The sequence below is a fragment of the Zophobas morio genome, unplaced genomic scaffold (genome assembly GCF_036711695.1).
Source record: "Zophobas morio isolate AGI-343-1 ecotype UQ-CSIRO unplaced genomic scaffold, CSIRO_AGI_Zmor_V1 ptg000014l, whole genome shotgun sequence".
NCBI lineage: Eukaryota > Metazoa > Arthropoda > Insecta > Coleoptera > Tenebrionidae > Zophobas > Zophobas morio.
Window position 1 is genome coordinate 22749781 of NW_026972119.1, and position 20463 is coordinate 22770243.

Genomic DNA, 20463 nt, shown 5'->3' on the forward strand with positions numbered 1-20463 from the left:
ACTTGACTCGTTGTTTTTTATTTATTAGATGATTTTAATTAAAAAAGCGCATCAAAAGAAGTAGTTTGGATTTGATTTAATCGTTGGTGGATTTTGGTTTTCCTATGAATTTAGTAAGTCCGTGAAGAAAAGTCGTGATTATAATTAAATTAATTTTATATTTAGTAATACCTAATATTGCATTAAAATTTACAATCTGATGACAAAACTTGTAACGGAATTTATAAATATTGGACGAGTTTTCCTTTTGCAATAATAACATATCTATAACGTTTATCCAATAGAGATACACCTAAATTTTGAAATAATTAAGTAACTAATAATAGTACACAAATTTTTATTTGTATATAATTGAAAAATAATGATAAAACATAAGAACAATGCAATATGAATAGTTACAAGTATTTATGTACAATTAATTATCTCATACAACCAATGAAGAGTTGATGCAGGTGACAGGAGTGCTGATCTAATAACTAGGTTTCGATGGCGTCCCGACACGCCTCTCGAATGTATTGGGCACAAAATGGAATGGTTCTAACGTGAAGAAGAGTTGTGCACGAGTCTCGAATGTAACGAGAGTAAACAAACACACGTCTCGCTCATAATATCGTATTTTTGTGCCGGCAGGTACATACAAGAGAGGTCATTCGAGAGGGTGTCGGCGCGCGACCTCAGGAGGGAAGCGACTGTCCTAAACATAAAGCAGCAAGATGTCTTGAAGGTGGGAATTACCTACACCCTAACTTATCTAAGAGACACGTATAGACATTCAAGTATCGACTCGGATGTGGCAATATTCAACACTGTATCAATTCATATTGCTGCCACCACGTCAGTCAGATAACACAAGTGATCAGTAATATACATTCATATTATTATGTTTTGCAAAAAAGCATTTTGATGTATAAGTAAACAGACATTGAAAGAATCCTATAGATTGCGACTGTTGGCTAAGAGAAGCGGACATTTATAGAAAACGCGGCGAGGTGGCGCTGCAGTCGCCGGGCGCGACAGTACGGACAGACTACCTCGAACTTGAGTACTTTACAAAAATAAGTGGATATAGTCATGGAGGACCCGGAGGCGACTGCGCCGACGCACCTCGACGCTCACATAATAACAACACCGTGCAATCACCTGTCAATCTCCCAAACACGCAATGCACATTCACGCCTAATCAAAAGAGGCTCAGTTCTGCGGAGACGGGTCGCAGGAACACCGGGACCCGTCCACGGCTTATAAAATATAAAACCCCCATCCGTAAGGGCGGAGGCGTATAAGAATTTGTACTCTTTGAATGCTATCAGATGTTGGAGCGACGACGGGCCCGAGATCTGACAAGGGGATGGCCCGCCGCCCACGCCCTCTCTCGTTTGCTTCTTTAAACACACTGTACAGTATTTGTTCTTTTTACAAATTATAATTATTATGTTTTTACTCCACAAGGAGTTGATTTTGTGTGCTCTGGGAGCACTCATGGGCACGCGAGCGCTGCAGACTTCTCTGGAGCCCAACTGGCCGAGCTCACCAACTCTAAACCGTCTACTGATGCGTCGAACGAGTCCTTCACTTAATTAGCGCCGATCTACGCGTCGCAACAACTAAACCGACTTTTCACACTACGAACAACATTACAACAGAAAACTCCACGTGGAAGTCTCCCAGTCGAACTGGGAGACTCCTACGAAAGTTTCATGAGCGAAAACCTCGATCCGGAAAAGTCAACCAGAAAACTCTTCGTGGAAGTCTCCTGGTAACCACTTCTCCTTAATGAACGTCCTCCTGAGAGACTCCCGTGAAGGTTTTCTGTTAGAATATCCCCAGAAGCTTCCGTTCTTGCTAGCTTGTTCATGACCGAAAACCTCGACTGACAAGAAAAATTCTTCCAGAAAACCTTTCGCGGTAGTCCCTCCTTAATCTTGGTATGTCGGTGCTTGTGAATCAAGATATGTCCCAGACGAAGGAAAAGGTCGTACCCAGGTCAACTGGGAGACTTCGATGAACGTTTTCCGTTAGAAGCTTCCGAATCCCTGTTCGAATGGCCGGTGCTTGGGCGCCCTCTCGAGGGCCTTCTCGAATGGTCAATGGTAAACGAAAAACAGAAGTGGTAAGAAACGTGTAGGGGTCGATTAGTGAGAACGAGGTATAAGAAAACGCGCGCGCGGCCCGCAGGCAGTCAGGTCGCCTCGGTAATAATAACACTATTCATACTCTGATTTAGATTTAAAATATTTACAATGTACATAAATAATAATTTATATTGTGAATACGATGATAATTTGGAGGTGGCGCACAGACAGATAGACAGACAGAGATGTGTTCGTTGACTAGGGCAGACACGTCGCGCGGGTGCCATCAAGGCTATCTATATACTGGCTGGAGGCGCGTCTGCAGCCCGGGCACGTCCGTCTATCGGTCGTCTACAGCACGTCCATGACGTCCATCTCGGATAACGTAAGGCGGCTGGTCGACATTGCCACCCCGCTGTCGCTGGACGTCGACTGGACGCTGGAGTGGTCGTCTGTGTCGCTCTGGGTGCTCGTGTAGCCGATGACGTCCACTTCGTCTGGAATAGAAATTGTTAGTTAGATTGATCGAAAGATATGCTGGAAAGAAAAGTGGGAAAGTTAAAGCAAGCGATCATTATCTTTATTATGTATTCTTTAAAATGTATACCGATTTAACCCAGAAATTATATCTTTTAGAAGATGTTTCCATTCTGGAAAGACAATTGTGTACACTTTGTAAGTATTTTGAACCCAGCCATAGACCAAATAGATTTTTTTGCAGAAGGATAATTCTTATACGGTCACACAACAACATACTAGGTCAGGTCAGGCTGCTATGACCTCACTACGGCTGATTTTGTGAATCGATATATGTTCCAGATGAAGGAAAAGGTCGTATCCAGACCAACTGTCAAAGTTTTCTGTTTGAATTTCTCTTTTAAGAATTTTTGGCCAGGTTAGGTCAAGTAAGGCTAGGCCAGCTCAGGTCAGGTCAGGTCAGATCGGGTCAGGACAGGTCCGGTCAGGTCAGGTCAGGTTAGGTCAAGTAAGGCTAGGCTAGCTGAGATCAGGCCAGACAAGCTTAGATTGCGTCAGGTCATACTCGGACCAGCTCAGATCAGGTTCGAAACATGGATAAGGAGAAAAGACAAAACGGAAACCAAATTGAGATGTAATTTCAAGATTGATCAAAGAAATTATGCAGCAGAAAGGAAACTCATAGAGACAAATCGAAAAAATTGTTCGAAAGTTATTTCGATAGACTTCCCTGGCTTCCGAAGTAGTCCAAGAATACTGCTTTTCTGAAAAATTAAAAAGACATTTGGGGTTCCCCAGAAGATTTTACATTCTTAAAAAAAAGATAGTTGGGACTCTCGAGGAGGTTTCACATTCATAAAAAAGACATTTGGCACCCCTGAGAAGGTTTTACATAAAAAAAAAAAAAAAAACAGTTGGGACCTCCGAGAAGGTTTCACACAGAAAGACATTTGGGGTTCTCGAGAAGGTTTTACATTTTTAAAAAAGACAGTTGGCATCCTCGAGACGGTTTCACATTCTTAAAAAAGACATTTGGCGCCCCTGAGAAGGTTTTACATTTTTAAAAAAGACAATTGGGACCCCCGAGAAGGTTTCACATAAAAAAAATGCCATTTGTGGCCCCCGAGAAGGTTTTAGATTGAAAAAAGACATTTGGGACCCCCAAGAAAGCTTCACACCCTTAAAAAAACATTTGGCACCCCCGAGAAGGTTCTACATTTAAAAAAAAAGAAAATTGGCACCCTTGAGAAAGTTTCACATTAAGAAAAAATCTTTGGCGTCTTCGAGAAGGTTCTATATTTAAAAAAATGAAAATTGGGGCCCCGGAGAAGGTTTCACATTAAAAAAAAGACATTTAGCACCCCAGAGAAGGTTTTGCATTTTTAAAAAAGACAGTTAGGACCACCGAGAAGATTTCACATTCTTAAAAAAACCTTGGCGCCCCCGAGAAGGTTCTACATTTAAAAAAAAGCAAATTGGGACCCCCGAGAAGGTTTCGCATTCTAAAAAAAAACTTTTGGCGTCCTCAAGGTTTTAAAAAAAATGAAAATTGGGACCTCCGAGAAGGTTTCACATTCTTAAAAAAGACATTTGGCACCCTACAGAAGGTTTACATTTTTTAAAAAGACAGTTGGGATGCCCGAGAAAGTTTTTCATTTTTAAAGACAATCGGGACCGTCGAGAAGGTTTTACATTTTAAACAAAACTTTTGGCATCCTCGGAAAGGTTCTATATTTTAAAAAATGAAAATTGGGACACTCGAGAAGGTTTCACATTTTAAACAAAACTTTTGGCATCCTCGGAAAGGTTCTATATTTTAAAAAATGAAAATTGGGACCCTCGAGAAGGTTTTACATTTTAAACAAAACTTTTGGCATCCTCGGAAAGGTTCTACATTTTAAAAAATGAAAATTGGGACCCTCGAGAAGGTTTTACATTAAAGAAAAGACATGTGGGGTTCCCGAGAAGGTTTTAATTTGTAAAAAAGACACTTGGGATCTTTGGAAAGGTTCTAAATTTTTACAAAACACTTTTGGGGCCTCCGAGATGGTTTCACATTAAAAAAGACAGTTGGGTTGGGACCCCTGAGGTTTCACATTCTAAAAAAAATTAGTCGAAAGTTGTTTCGACAGAACTTCCTTCGTTGCTGAAGTACTTTTTGCTACAGTCGTATGAGTAAGCACTAGCTCCGCCCACCTACTTCATTTTAGTAACTACGATTAACATTGTTCAGTCTTAGTTTTGTATGTACTACACCCGCCCACCCGCCCTCTTATTTTCTTAGAAAGTGTCATTTGCCAAATTCAGTCTTGTCTTATCAGGAACTAGCCCCACCCACCCACCCACTATTTTCTTACAAAATATGTCATTTGCCAAAATCAGCCTTATCTTAGCAAATGCTAGCCCCGCCCACACTCCCTTTACCTAATTTTATTTCTGTTCCGTACAGATTCGGAGCAGATAAAATTAATCAGTGAACTAGAGGTGGGGTGGGTGGGTGGGGTTAATATATATTCTTCTGTAGAGTAAGAATGGGAGCTAATAGAACTTAGTCCTTAAAAAAATAATAATACTGCTTCTCTGAAAAATTATAAAATTTGACGCCCTCGAAAAGGTTCTACATTAAAAAAAAAAAAAAAATGGGACCTCTGAGGTTTCACATTAAAAAAAAAAAAGAAAATTGGGACCCCCGAGAATGTTTCACATTTTTAAAAAAGACAGTTGGGAACCCCGAGAAGGTTCTACATTTTTAAAAAAGACAATTGGGACCCCGAGGTTTCACATTAAAAAAAAAAAAAACTTGGCGTCCTCGGGAAGGTTTTACATTCTTAAAAAAAAGAGAGTTAGGACCTCTGAGAAGGTTTCACATTAAAAAAGATATTTGGGGTTTCCTAGAAGGTTTTACATTAAAAAAAAAGACAGTTGGGACCCCCGAGAAGGTTTCACATTCTTAAAAAAGGCATTTGGCACCGGAGAGAAGGTTTTACATTTTTAAAAAAGACAATCGGGACCCTCGAGAAGGTTTTACATTAAAGAAAAGACATGTGGGGTTCCAGAGAAAGTTTTACATTTGTTAAAAAGATACTTGGGATCTTCGGAAAGGTTCTAAATTTTTAAAAAAGACTTATGGGGCCTCCGAGATGGTTTCACATTAAAAAAGACATTTGGGTTGGGACCCCTGAGGTTTCACATTCTAAAAAAAATAGTCGAAAGTTGTTTCGACTGAACCTCCTTCGCTTCTGAAGTACTTTTTGCTACAGTCGTATGAGTAAGCATTAGCTCCGCCCACCTACTTCATTTTAGTAACTACGATTAACATTGTTCAGTCTTAGTTTTGTATGTACTACACCCGCCCACCCGCCCTCTTATTTTCTTAGAAAGTGTCATTTGCCAAATTCAGTCTTATCGTATCAGGAGCTAGCCCCACCCACCCACCCACTATTTTCTTACAGAATATGTCATTTGCCAAAATCAGCCTTATCTTAGCAAGTGCTAGCCCCGCCCACCCTCCCTTTACCTAATTTTATTTCTGTTCCGTACAGATTCGGAGCAGATAAAATTAATCAGTGAACTAGAGGTGGGGTGGGTGGGCGGGGTTAATATATATTCTTCTGTAGAGTAAGAATGGGAGCTAATAGAACTTAGTCCTTAAAAAAATAATAATACTGCTTCTCTGAAAAATTATAAAATTTGACGCCCTCGAAAAGGTTCTACATTAAAAAAAAAAATTGGGACCTCTGAGGTTTCACATTAAAAAAAAAAAAAGAAAATTGGGACCCCCGAGAATGTTTCACATTTTTAAAAAAGACAGTTGGGAACCCCGAGAAGGTTCTACATTTTTAAAAAAGACAATTGGGACCCCGAGGTTTCACGTTACAAAAAAAAACTTTTGGCGTCCTCGGGAAGGTTTTATATTCTTAAAAAAAGAAAGTTAGGACCTCTGAGAAGGTTTTATATTAAAAAAGACATTTGGGGTTCCCTAGAAGGTTTTACATTTTTAAAAAAAGACAGTTGGGTTGGAACTCCCGAGGTTTCACATTAAAAAGAAAATTAGTCCAAGCTGTTTCGACAAAACTTCCTTCGCTCCTGAAGTACTTTTTTTCTGCAGTCGTATGAGTAAGGATTAGCTCCGTCCATCTACTTTATGCTAGTGACTACGGTTAACATTGTTCAGTCTAATTTTTGTAAGTACTACTCCCGCCCACCCGCCCTCTATTTTCTCAGAAAGTGTCATCTGCCAAATTCAGTCTTATCTTATTAGGTACTAGCCCCACCCACCCACCCACCCACCCACTGTTTTCTTACTGAACATGTTATTTGCCAAAATCAGCCTTTTCTTAGCAAATGCTAGCCCCGCCTACCCGCCCTTTTTCAAATTTTATTTCTATTCAGTGCAGATTAGGAGCAGATAAAATTAACCAGTGAAGTAGAGGTGGGGTGGGTGGGTGGGGTTAATATATATTCTTCTGTAGAGTGAGACTGGCAGCTAACAGAACTTAGTCCTTAAAAAAATAATAATACTGCTTCTCTGAAAAATTATAAAATTTGGCGCCCTCGAGAAGGTTCTACATTTTAAAAAAAGAAAATTGGGACCTGTGAGAAGGGTTTACATAAAAAAAAACTTGTGGGGTCCTCGGGAAGGTTTTACATTCTTAAAAAAAGACAGTTAGGACCTCTGAGAAGGCTTCACATTAAAAAAGACATTTGGGGTTCCCTAGAAGATTTTACATTTTTAAAAAAGACAGTTGGGTTGGAACCCTCGAGGTTTCACATTCAAAAAAAAAAAAAGTCCAAAGCTGTTTCGACAGAACTTCCTTCGCTCCTGAAGTACTTTTTTTCTACAGTCGTATGAGTAAACATTAGCTCCGTCCATCTACTTTATGCTAGTGACTACGGTTAACATTGTTCAGTCTTATTTTTCTAAGTACTACCCCTGCTCACCCGCTCTTTATTTTCTTAGAAAGTGTCACTTGCCAAATTCAGTCTTATCTTATCAGGAGCTAGCCCCACCCACCCACCCAATATTTTCTTACAGAATATGTCACTTGCCAAAATCAGCCGTATCTTGGCAAATGCTAGCCCCGCCCACCCTCCCTTTACCTAATTTTATTTCTGTTCAGTACAGATTCGGAGCAGACAAAATTAATCAGTGAACTAGAGGTAGGGTGGGTGGGCGGGGTTAATATATATTCTTCTGTAAAGTGAGAGTGGCAGCTAACAGAACTTAGTCCTTGAAAAAATAATAATACTGCTTCTCTGAAAAATTATAAAATTTGGCGCCCTCGACAAGGTTCTACATTTTAAAAAAAGAAAATTGGGACCTCCGAGAAGGTTTCACAGTAAAAAGGTTTTATATTTTTAAAAAAGGTATTTGGGATCCCCGAGAAGGTTTCACATTTTCGAAAAAAGACAGTTTTGGTTGGGACCCCTAAGGTTTCACATTCTAAAAAAAGTTAGTCCAAATTTGTTTCGTTAGAACTTCCTTCGCTCCTACAGTACTTTTTTCTACAGTCGTAGGAGTAAGCATTAGATCCACCCACCTACTTGATTCTAGTGACTGCGGTTAACATTATTCAGTCTTATTTTTGTAAGTAGTGCCCCCACCCACCCGTCCTCTATTTTCTCAGAAAGTGTCATTTGCCAAATTCAGTCTTATCTTATCAGGTACTAGCCCCACCCACCCACCCACTGTATTCTTACAGAATGTCTTTTGCCAAAATCAGTCTTATCTTATCAGGTACAGCGCCACCCACCCACCCACCCACTGTCTTCTGACAGAATGTCTTTTGCCAAAATCAGACTTTTCTTAGCAAGTGCTAGCCCCGTCCACCCGCCCAATTTTCATTCGAAGCAGATAAAATTAATCAGTGAACTAGAGGTGGGGTGGGTGGGCGGGGCTAATACTTGCCAAGATAAGGACTGATTTTGCCAAATGATACTCGTATATGTACCCTCTACCCTTCATTTTCTTAGAGGGTATGTGATTTGCCAAAATCAGTCTTATCTTAGCAAGTATTAGCCCCGCCCACCCACCCTCTCTTTTCTTGGAAGCTATGTCATTTGTCAAAGTCAGTCTTATTTTAGCAGGTAGTATAAAATCCCGGAACGATTGAATAACTTTGTTATTTGAAAAGCTTTTCTTTGGAAATTTTGTGTGGATATATAGTTAAACATAGCGACTTGATTACAATATGTTTACTTTTTTTTATCGCTTTCGGTTTAACACATACGGCCGCCTACTTTTTTTTTAATGGAACACCCAGATTTTTTTGAGATTTTGATGCAGAATAAAAAACTAATTTCAGAAATTATCAACATGTTTATTTCTGGTGATACAAAAAATTGGAAAAAAAATGACAAAAACCACCTAATGTTGTAAAATCACGTGACCTTTGAAAATACTATTAAATAATACACTATGAGTTTATGTTTTCGCGTTATTGGTTGCGTTTAAACAAAAATACATTTAAAAACCACCCCCTTTTGAGGTGTGCATGTTACGCTACTGACTGACAGTCCGTTGTCAGATTCTGATGACTCAAGTGTTTATTTATGTCACTTAGAAATTAATTTGATTTGAATGAGTTTGTCTTCTCAAAGCAGGACTAAAATTATTAATTAAACCAGAATCGAACAAAATGTTCTGAATATTATAGTTCTTATTTTATCATTATTATATAAAGACGTGCGGATTCTTCACATTTTCAAGAAAATAGGGTGACTCGTTCTTAATTTGACCAATAAAAAATTTGGGATGACGTGTTCAACATGGATAGTTCTAGTCACCGCACAAAAGAAAAGTAGCCATAGCATTATACCAATGTAAGAGGGGCCAAGTTTGGCAAATAAAACGTTATTATACCTTGCAAATGTTTTTGCGAAAATTTGAACGTTTAGCGAAAAAAATGGAAGTGCATTTGTACTCTACAAGTATATGAGTATATTTTTGTGTAACATCCAAATCATTATAAAATACCATTCATTGCAATGACGTCACAAAATTCTTGGTGGGGTAAATCAAGTTCTGGAAAGCCAGGTCAGAGTAGGCCAGATCGGGTCAGGTCAAATCAGGTCAGGTCAGGCCAAATGTGGTCTACAAAGATAGATGGACCTCCAGATTGATCCCGAAAATTGAAAAATGGAGGAAGCAGGGCAAAGTCGCAAAAAAAATCGATACACCCTTGTCCATACTCAAAATGGTTTAAATTTATAAAGTACGGCGTTCGTACACACTGATAAGAAGAACTTCAAAATTACCATAAACTATGAGGTTCTTTAGTTTGAATTGTGGCCAAATAGAAACCACAATTTTTTTCGCAAGGTGAAGGCCACATTTTAAAACGCGAACTCTCTATTTTAACAATAAACATACACTCAATTAAGCCAGAGATAAATGAGCTTCAAGTGATATGAATGAAGACAATTATTCCATTGCTGGCATAAGAGAACATTGGCTGCACTCCAGCAAGGCCGAAAGTTTGAAATCGAACAATTTCAGCACAAAATCCCGCATTTCTGGAAATACTACTCAGCATGGCGAGTACAGAAATACGTTGCACTTAAAGAAAATAAGAATCAATTATCTTATTATCTATTTCACAATTTCCATAAAATTTCCGCACGTAATTGTGTCCAGCGTTGGCAAAATTGCGATGAGGTCACCTTCCAGCGCTATCAAATTGGTCTAAATTAAAAAGTATGACAGCCTAGGCCCTCTGAAGAGATCCACCGGAAGTTTTGATTGAACCCAATTGATTCGGTCTGATTCAATAAAGGAAAATGTAAACAATCAGCAAACTAAAAACCGCCTCCGTTCCCCGAAGTTAATTAATACCGTTTAGTTCCGCAAACGGAATAAGTTGGCTAATGAAGCCATTCCGTCGCCAAATATACTCAAAACGTCAAGTTCCCTCTATTCAAGTCGACGTTCGAACTGGAAATGGATCAAAGTCTGGTGCAACTGCACCACAACACAGGTGGTCGTGCACTTAAATATTTCACCGGAGCGAGATTCGTTCAAAGTACGGGCGGAGTTTCCATGCAAATGTACGTAGGGGAAACCGCGCTTAACTGCAGCCCCAATAAATAGTTTTGTCAACCTTAACGACCATCGCCATTAGAGAATTAATTCAGAAACGGTTACCGAACATTATTGTCCGTTAAACAACAATCTAAATGCAAGCGGATGGTAAATTTGATTGGAAGTTATTAGGGCCGTTTCCGTAAATTAGGCGCAACCGCGGCCGGATTTTAATTCATCCCAAATTGAAATTAACGCCCGAATTTAAACAAGCGGAAAACGTGGATTTTTTTTCTTGGAAATTGCAAACCGCCGGCGATTCATAATTTATGTTCATTGGGCAGAAATGTGCCGGTCGATCGACGACGCCACGGAGAGCTGACAGCATTATTGAGCCGTGCTGGTTGAGCGCCAAGCTCTGCTGTATGTAGATAGGAAATGACCAAATGTAATAAGCTCACATCGTGGTTAGAGCGCATGATTTGCTGGATTTCGCAGATGCATACATCGATAAATTCCTCTTCGCCAATTTACGTTATCAGTGGCCGTGCACTGCTGCAATTTGCGATGGGACTTGCTAAGTGGTCGGCGGCGGCGGTTGACTCGGATCCCGGGGGTGGATTAAGTTCGCCAACGTCAGGAAGCTTTCATACTTGCAATACTCCGGACTGCGTCAAGTTATATTTACTTATATAAACGGTATTTGGAAACTCCTTCTACCCCGGTACGCAATCCTCGGTACGAACAAAACTTAGCATCAGAATGGTTTCCAAAAAGGCAGCGATTTTGACAGAATATAGAGATTCAAGGTAAAAGTTAGTGATATATGTGAAACGGCAACTGTCAGAAGGGGTCTTTGTAGTATTTATGCTTGTATATCCACTATTAATACAGAAACTTCCATATTGTTAGGTCGGGTCATCTATACCATCTTAGCAAGTGCTATCCCCGCCCACCCGCCCTTTATTTTCTTAAAGGTTATATCATTTGCCAAAATCAGTCTATCTTAGCAAGTGCAAATTATCTGATTTTGGCAAATAACATCCTCTAAGTAAATAAAGGGCGGGTGGGTGGGGTTAGTACCTGTCAAGATGGGATTAAGTATAATAAAACAAACGAAGTAGTCATACTGACTACTTATTATTTGACAAAAAAAAACATTGACATTTTAGACTATTTTTCTAACTAGAAGAGGGCAGGTCACGGTAGGTCAAGTCATGTCAGATGCATGAAATAAGAAATAAATTTTATAGCAAATAGTAGGTATAACAAAAGAAGTTATAGTTTAGCAATTTTATTACTTTTTTCACATCCTAGATTTTATTATTAGTTTCCACTACCACTCGACAGAGTAATTAGCCCCGCTCACCCACCCGGGTTCCATTTCGGTGATTGGTTTTATCCGCTCTGAATGGGAACAGAAATAAAATTAGTCGTTAGAATGAAAAGAGTGGGTGGGCGGGCGGGGCCAATATTTGCCAAGATAAGACAGATTTTGGCAAATGACATACCCTGCAAGAAAACAGAGGGTGGGTGGGCGGGGCTAATATTTGATAAGATAACACTGATTTTGGTACTTTTGACATATTCGTAAAAAAAATTTACAATTAGCGCTTTTTTTAACTTTTTTCACATCCTAGATTCTAATAGTTTCCACTCTCACTCGACAGAAGAACATAATTAGCCCCGCCCACCCACCCAGCCTCCATTTCGGTGATTGGTTTTCTCCGCTCTGAATGGGTGGAATGATCTTATACTGAACAGAAATAAAATTAGTCGTTAGAAAGAAAAGAGTGGGTGGGCGGGCGGGGCCAATATTTGCCAAGATAAGACAGATTTTGGCAAATGACATACCCTGCAAGAAAATAGAGGGTGGGTGGGCGGGGCTAATATTTGATAAGATAAGACTGATTTTGGCACTTTTGACATATTCGTAAAAACAAGTTACAATTAGCACTTTTTTTTAACTTTTTTCACATCCTAGATTCTATTAGTTTCCACTCTCACTCGACAGAAGAACATAATTAGCCCCGCCCACCCACCCGGCCTCCATTTCGATGATTGGTTTTATCCGATCTGAATGGATGGAATGATTTTATACTGAACAAAAATAAAATTAGTCATTAGAATGTGAAGAGGGGGTGGGCAGGGAGACTAGTATTTGATAATATAAAACTAATTTTGCCAAATTGCATAGCCTGTAAGAAAATAAAGGGCTGGTGGGCGGGGCTAATACTTGGCCATATAAGACCGATTTCGGCAAAATATGTACTTTCTAAGAAAACAGAGGGTGGGTGGGTGTTACTTGTCTTCTCCCACTCGGCAGAAGAACATCATTAGTTTTTGAAACGAGACTTTTTCAAATTTTTTATTTTTTAATTTCATGATTTTGAAAGAATTTGAAAAAAATTAGAGGCTAATTGTGTTGGATTTTTAAACCAATTTGAAAAAATCTCAGTTTCTTTTTCTTGACAAAGTTTGAAAGAACCTTTGGAGCTTCTCACCTTCTATTTGAATTTGAAAAAAATTGAAAGAAACTGTACATTTAAATTTTTAAGGAGGGTGGAAGAATCTCGAGAGTCTTTAGTATGTTTTTTTTTATCGGAATGAATTTTGGGGCCCCTTATGTTTTGCTCTTCAAAGTATTTGAAAGAGCCTTAGGGAGAGTTTTTTTTACGAGTTGAAAAGAGTTTGAAAGATTTTTTTAACGTGGAAAAGTCTAGGAATTCTGATGTTTTTAAATTTTTTAAACATATGAAACAATTCCTAATGTATTTGTTTAAGAGTGGAAAAGAATTTAGGGGGCTCCTGAAGCTTTTATTATTATTAATATTTTATTGTGAAAAAATCTTGGGGTTTCTGATGATTTTTTAAGAGTTTGAAATAATCTTGAGACTTTCTGGTAGCTTTTTCTTTTTAAAGAAAACGAAAGCATCTTGAAAGTTTCTGGTGTCTTCATCTTTTTAAAAAATATGAAAGAATCTTAGGGGCTCCTAATGCCGTATTTTTGAAACAGTTTGAAAGAGTAAATTCAACCCTCGGCTTCGCCTCGGGTAAAACTAAGATTTGCTCCACATGAGAAAATAAAAATTAATTTTCTCTTTAAGTCAATGTTTCCCACAATGTAACTATTTTGGATCGAAATTAGACTCTACAATTAAGAAATTTCCTCTCGAGGCGAAGCTGAGAGTTGAAGAACATGTAATTACCGGACAGATATTTTTAATTTTTGCTATTAAACTGGATGATTAAATTCAACGCTCGGTTTCGCTTCTAGAGAAATTAAGACTTACATTCGTAAGAAGATAAAAAAATAATTTTTTTTCGTATCATAATAATTATTCTTTTAAATCGAAATTATACAAGAAATTTTCAGGCGAGGCGAAGCCGAGAATTCCAGATTGTGAATTATATAGTTTTTAGAGCCCATTTTTTATTTAAAAATATGTATATGATAACCCTAAAATACAAGATCGAAAAATGTTTCAGTAATTTTCCTATGAATCTCAGTTTTGGGAGCAAATATTTATATTATCGAAGTCACTAAGTAAGTTCAACCCTCGGCTTCGCCTCGGGTAAAATTAAAATTACGTACTATACGTAAAAATATGAAAAATATTTAGAGTTCTTTAGACAAGAAATTTCTACGCGAGGCGTAGGCGAGAGTTGTGGAATACGCAATATTTTTCAACATATCAATTTTTCAATAATTTTCTTATAATTCAGTAAATACTTTGAAGTTATCCTAACAAAGTCACTGAGTAAGTTCATTCCTCGACTTCGTTGCTAACTATAAATATAAAAATATGAAAATTATTTTTTTTTTTTTGAATCCCATATCGAAACTATTTTAAATCGAAATTAGAGTTCTATAGTCAAAAAACTTTTACTCGAGGCGAAGCCGAGAGCTAAAAATATGCAATACACACGTTTTTTAACAAAAATCGTTTTTATAAAAAAAAATAGAATTAAAATAGGTAGAAGATGAAACTAATTTTTCAATAATTCTCTAATCATACAATCAAAATTTAAGCCCCGCCCACCCACCCTGTCTCAATTCTGATGATTTTCTTTATTCGTCGTAAATTACCATGTGAAATATGCTCTTAAGTAATCGTGTTATACAAAGAAAGCTAAATGCATTAATTACAAAAAAACAAAACAGAAGCCCCACCTATCCGTCTCGATCTCAATCGTAATGAAGTCTCCATTCGTTGTCAGACCGAGGGGCGGAGCCTAATTGCTAAATCGATATTTCCCTACACGAAGTCTACACATATCAAAACAAAGAGGCAAAATATAAAGTATTTTCCTTTTTTATTTCTTAATGTACATAGTATTCTTTGAACACGTACTCAAAAACATGTTTATAATTTCTTGTCAAGAAATAAGTATTTAGCAGTTAAGCTCCGCCCCCGAGGTTCACGGCGAATAAAAAAAATTATCGGAATTGCGATAGGGCGAGTGGGCGGGGTTTATATTTTCCTTTTTTTATGTACATAGAATTCTTTGAACAACACGAACTCAAAAACATGTTTATAATTTCTTGTAAAGAAATTAGTATTTTGCACGTGTTATAAAAATTACTGAGAAGCTGAATTTATTAATGAGAGAATTTTGTATTGTTTAAAAAAAATTGAATCCTGAAAATGCGAGCGTAGCGAGCGCGTTTAGGATGTTTCAGTTCCGCAGACATCAGTGATCTTAAAAAAAATCTTTAAACTCCCTTTTTGAATAACAAAATCGTTCTTAATAATTTAGCTTCTTAGGAATAACAATCAATAATTCTTTAATTTACACCTGAACGTGCTCGCTGCGCTCGCATTTTAATCTTATTTTTTTCAGCTTTATTCTCATAGAAGTCTGCAGGAAAGAGTCTCCACAATTTCAGCACTTTTTTTACACTATAAAAAATTTTCTTATTAATAATTCAGCTTCTCGGGGACATTAAAAGTAATTTTTTATAACACTTGAACGTGCTCGCTGCACTCGCATTCTTAATGTTTTTTTCTCAAATAATAAATAGTCAGTTATTTTCCTAAAGGATATGTCATTTGCAAAAATCAGTGTATCTTAGCAAGTGCTAACCCCGCCCACCCACCCCTATTTTTCTAGAAAATGTCATTTGCCAAAATCAGTCGAATCTTAATAAATACTAGCCCCGCCCACCTGCCCTTTTTTTAAAAAGTTAAGAGTTATTTGGTTTTTAAAGTTTCTCCTTTTGCTTTTTGAATCTTATCTTATTGGAGGAGAAGAACTTTCAGTTAAATTGTAATTTCAAGCCCAAACTATGTTTTCCGCGTTCTGGTTCAAGGATCCAAGTTGGGATCACTACTTTTCGTAATATTTATTAATGACATTATCGATATATTTCTTGTTAGAAATTGCTCTTCGGGGACGATGAAGAACTTTTTTTTGAAATAAAAGGTTTAAGCGATTCCGATATATGTATTACAGAAAAATGTGGTTACATTAGTTTCATGGAGTAGTATCAATAGACTTTTTCTTCAAAAAAAAAAAAAAAACAATGCTATTGTGTTACTTATTCTAGAAAGGATCAAAATTTTAATTATAATTGTCATATTGAAGGGACTAATTATTATAGATCGTGTAGAAGTGTACCAGGATTTGGGTGTTCAGGTTATGTTGTGAAATTGCGAATTGATCACTTCACAATAATGCACATTTGTAAAAGCAAAGTATTACGTGTTAAATGCGTGCTTATTTGGTTGCCTACATCATAGATGAAATGGATGAAACGTCATGTGAATTGCAATGGCCAGTGGGACCTAAAGTGAAGAACGATCTAATTCTCGAGTCATGAAGGACCGATCAACACTGAAGCCGGATTTGGGGATCATATGTGCCACTGAAATTTTCACCACAGGTTTAGTGGAGTTAATTCACATCTGAATTTCCAGTGGCGTCGCATACTCTTGGGTTTTGCGAACTCATCCAGATTAGTAGCGTCGACGTCAACTGACACATTGATAAGTGAACTTGTACTCAACAAACAACTATCTGTGTTTTCTCTTTTTATACGTCACGTACGCTTTGTTAAACACAATTATCGTGTTGTTGCACTAAAATATCCACTTTCGGCTTTTTGGATTCTTCTCTGCATAGCTCGTCCGTCAAACCCGCTGGATTTTACATCAAGACAAGGCCACGTTAATTACTTTATTAAACCAGACGATGGAATTTACACCTTCATAACCCGAACATGGATTTCGGGTGGAATTACGTTAAAATAGCGTAGGATAGGCCACTAACGGTCGTGGCTAATAAAATTTTAATCTGGAAAAGTTTACCATGCTACAAGGCGGCCAAGTTCACACATTCCGACTGGAAGGGTCCTTACTAATTTATAGTCGGACACCCCTACAGTTAGCGAAGCATACAAACAACGGACGCTGGATAAATTTATTTACGAGTTGCCTTTCGCGTAGTTTTTATAGCCGAGCAGATTTAAACGTGCCATAAAGCCAATGTACAAGAAACAGCTTCCTCTTTTTTCGGCCGGAGAAGAAGGATGGGCCGCTTTTGAGGCTGGATCGGGAGCGTCCGTGTGTTTCCTGAATTAGCTTATTGATGTTTTTGTTCTTAAATTTCGCAACACAGTCTCAATATGGGTTAGAAAGCTAGGTTAGGACTTGAAAATATAATCACGCTCTCTGAAAATTTTAATTTATAACCGCTCTTTGACCTCGACTCCATCAGCATTAGGAAGATGAAGCAACTCGTCGGAGAGCCCGCTTCTGGCGCGTCTAGAACATTTGCAGTTAGTTCGGAAACAATTTATTTGCAAAGTGGCCGAGGTTTATTATTATTACGGTCTCCCGCTGTTTAATTACGCGAACATTTTGCGGTGAACACTTTATATTAAAAATAATAAAGTGCCTCCAAGATCTGAACTCGTAGCGCCTAATATTGTCTCTAAAGTACAAAAGAATGTACCCCATTGTAATTTATTACACCTTAAAAAGGATATATGGAAGTGCTAAAGCGGTTCCACGTAGGACGCTGGTTTAATTAAATAAAACTGTAGGTATAAAGAAAAGCGGCGAATTTTCTCGGCTCCGTCAAGCCGACATGTCGAAATTTGTTTGCCGAATATTCAATTTGACGGGTCCGCGCCGACTTAATGCAATTATATTGCTAACGGTTTACTTTATTTCCTTTTACGTTTCATGAAATTAAAAGATGCGACGACACGTAAATACGCGGAAATGGCGGCTACGCGTTTCTGAATTTATGATCGGATGCCACTCCATAAAATAAATTGGACGGCGAGGATGTGCTAAAGTTCGACGAGAAATCACTATTAACGCGACTAAAGCGAGAATGCTTGATTCTCTCTTGTCAACGGGTATCTGTATGGTATAGATGAGTTTCAACTCAACGGGCAATTTTTGCAAGAGAATAATGATTATTTATTCTCACTAACTGTTAACCCAGTGGGGAAGCCACTACTTTACATCGTTCATAAAAACCGCGAAGAACTACGGATCTACGTTAAATCCCTGAGGAACTCCGGTTCAAAATCCTGCTTGGCTACTGGATATTGTTCGTACTATTGGACTCCCTGATTTTTTTGATTTCTTGAATTTCTTGAACTCTGAGTTCCTTGGGTCTCTTGTTTTCTATGTTTTCCATTTTTTCGACTCTTCAGAATCTTTGGACTTTTTGGAATCTTTTAATTCTCTGGATCCTCTGGATTCTTTTGACTTTCTAGATTCTCTGGATTGTTCGGATTTTTTGAATTTCTTGAACTCTTTGAGTTTCTTGTTTTTCTGTTTTCCATTTTTCCGACTCTTCTTCAAAATCTTTGGATTTTTTGGTATTTAATTCTCTGGACTCTTTGGATTCTCTAGATTCTTTGGATTCCCTGGATTCTCTGGATATTTTAGATTCCCTGGATTTCCTGGATTATTTGGATTCTCTGGATTCAATGGATTCTCTGGGTTTTCTTAATTCCCTGGATTCTCTTGACTCTCTGGATACCCTGGATTCTCTGGATTCTTTGGATTCCTTACATTTCTTCTTGACCTTTTTGTGTTTCTTGGGTTTCTTGTTTTGTTTTCTTTGCTATTCTTCCGACACTTCTTCAGAATCTTTGGATTCTTTGGACTCATTGGATTCTTTGGACTACCTGGATTCTCTGGATTTCCTGGATTCCCTAAATTCTCTGGATATTTTGGACTCCCTGGATTCTTTGGATTCTTAGGATTCTATAGATTCAATGGATCCTCTGGATGTTCTTGATTTCCCACATTCTTTTGACTCTCTGGACTTTTTGGATTCCCTGGATTCTCTGGATCCTCTGGATTTTCTGGATTATCGGGATTACCTGGATTCCCTAGATTCTCCGGATTCTCTGGATCGTCTGGATTCTTTGGATTTTTTGAGTTTCTTGAACACTTTGAGTGGATTTTGGATTTCTTGTTTTTCTGTTTTCCATTTTTCCGACTCTTCAGAATCTTTGGATTTTTTGGAATTTAATTCTCTGGACTCCCTGGATTCCCTAGATTCTCCGGATTCTCTTGACTTTTTGGATTCCCTTGATCCTCTGGAGTGTGTGGATTCTTTGGATTTTTTGGATTTCTTGAACTCTTTGAGTTTGTTGGGTTTCTTTTTTTTCTATATTTTCCATTTTTCCGACTCTTCTTCAGAATCTATGGATTTTTTGGAATCTTTTAATTCTCTGGACACTTTGGATTCTCTGGATTCTTTGGATTCTCTTTTTGGATACTATAAATTTCCTGGATCCTCTGGATTCCCTAGATTGTCGAGATTCCCTGGATTCTCTTGATCCTTTGGATTCTTTGGATAATTTGGATTCCCTGGATTCTTTGGATTCTCAGGATTCTATAGATTCAATGGATCCTCTGGATGTTCTTGATTCCCAGCATTCTTTTGACTCTCTGGACTTTTTGGATTCACTGGATTCTCTGGATTCCCTGGATTGTCTGGATTCTTTGGATTTTTTGAATTTCTTGAACTCTTTGAGTTTCTTGGATTTCTTGTTTTTCTGTTTTCCATTTTTCCGACTCTTCAGAATCTTTGGATTTTTTGGAATTTAATTCTCTGGACTCTTTGGATTCTCCGGTTTCTTTGGATTCCCTGGATTCTCTGAATACTTTAGATTCCCTGGATTTCCAGGATTCTTTGGATTCTCTTGACTCTCTGGAATTTCTGGACTCTCTGAACTTTTTGGATTCCCTGGATTCTCTGGATCCTTGAATTCCCTGGATTTTTTGGATTCTCTTGACTTTCTGGATTCTCTTGATTCTCTGGAGTGTCTGGATTCTTTGGATTTTTTGGATTTCATGAATTCTTTGAGTTTGTTGGGTTTCTTATTTTTCTAATCTTTTAATTCTCTGGACACTTTGGATTCTCTTGATACTTTAGGTTTCCTGGATCCTCTGGATTCCCTGAATTGTCGAGATTCCCTGGATTCTCTAGATACTTTGGATTCTCTGGATAATTTGGATTCCCTGGATTCTTTGGATTCTCTGGATTCTATAGATTCAAGGATCCTCTGGATGTTCTTGATTCCCCGCATCCTTTTGACTCTCTGGACTTTTTGGATTCCCTGGATTCTCTGGATTTCCTGGATTGTTGGGATTATCTGGATTGTCTGGATTCTTTGAATTTCTTGAACACTTTGAGTTTCTTGGATTTCTTGTTTTTCTGTTTTCCATTTTTCCGACTCTTCTTCAGAATCTTTGGATTTTTTGGAATTTAATTCTCTGGATACTTTAGATTCCCTGGATTCTATGATTTTTCAGTATCCTCTAGATTCTCTGGATTCAATGGATCCTCTGGGTTTTCTTAATTCCCTGATTCTCTTGACTCTCTGGAATTCCTGGACTCTCTGGACTTTTTGGATTC

The 20463-nt window shown here is 38.0% G+C and overlaps 1 protein-coding gene across 1 annotated transcript in view; it reads right to left on the bottom strand.

The window, feature by feature from the left end:
- Nucleotides 1–320: 320 nt before the first annotated feature.
- Nucleotides 321–20463, bottom strand: part of LOC135128675 (max-interacting protein 1-like) — a 605308-nt gene continuing 585165 nt past the window's right edge. The window contains exon 6 of the mRNA XM_064055683.1: nt 321–2569. Coding sequence (XP_063911753.1) covers nt 2424–2569 — 146 coding nt within the window. The 3' untranslated portion in view covers nt 321–2423. The remainder of the gene's footprint in view (nt 2570–20463) is intronic.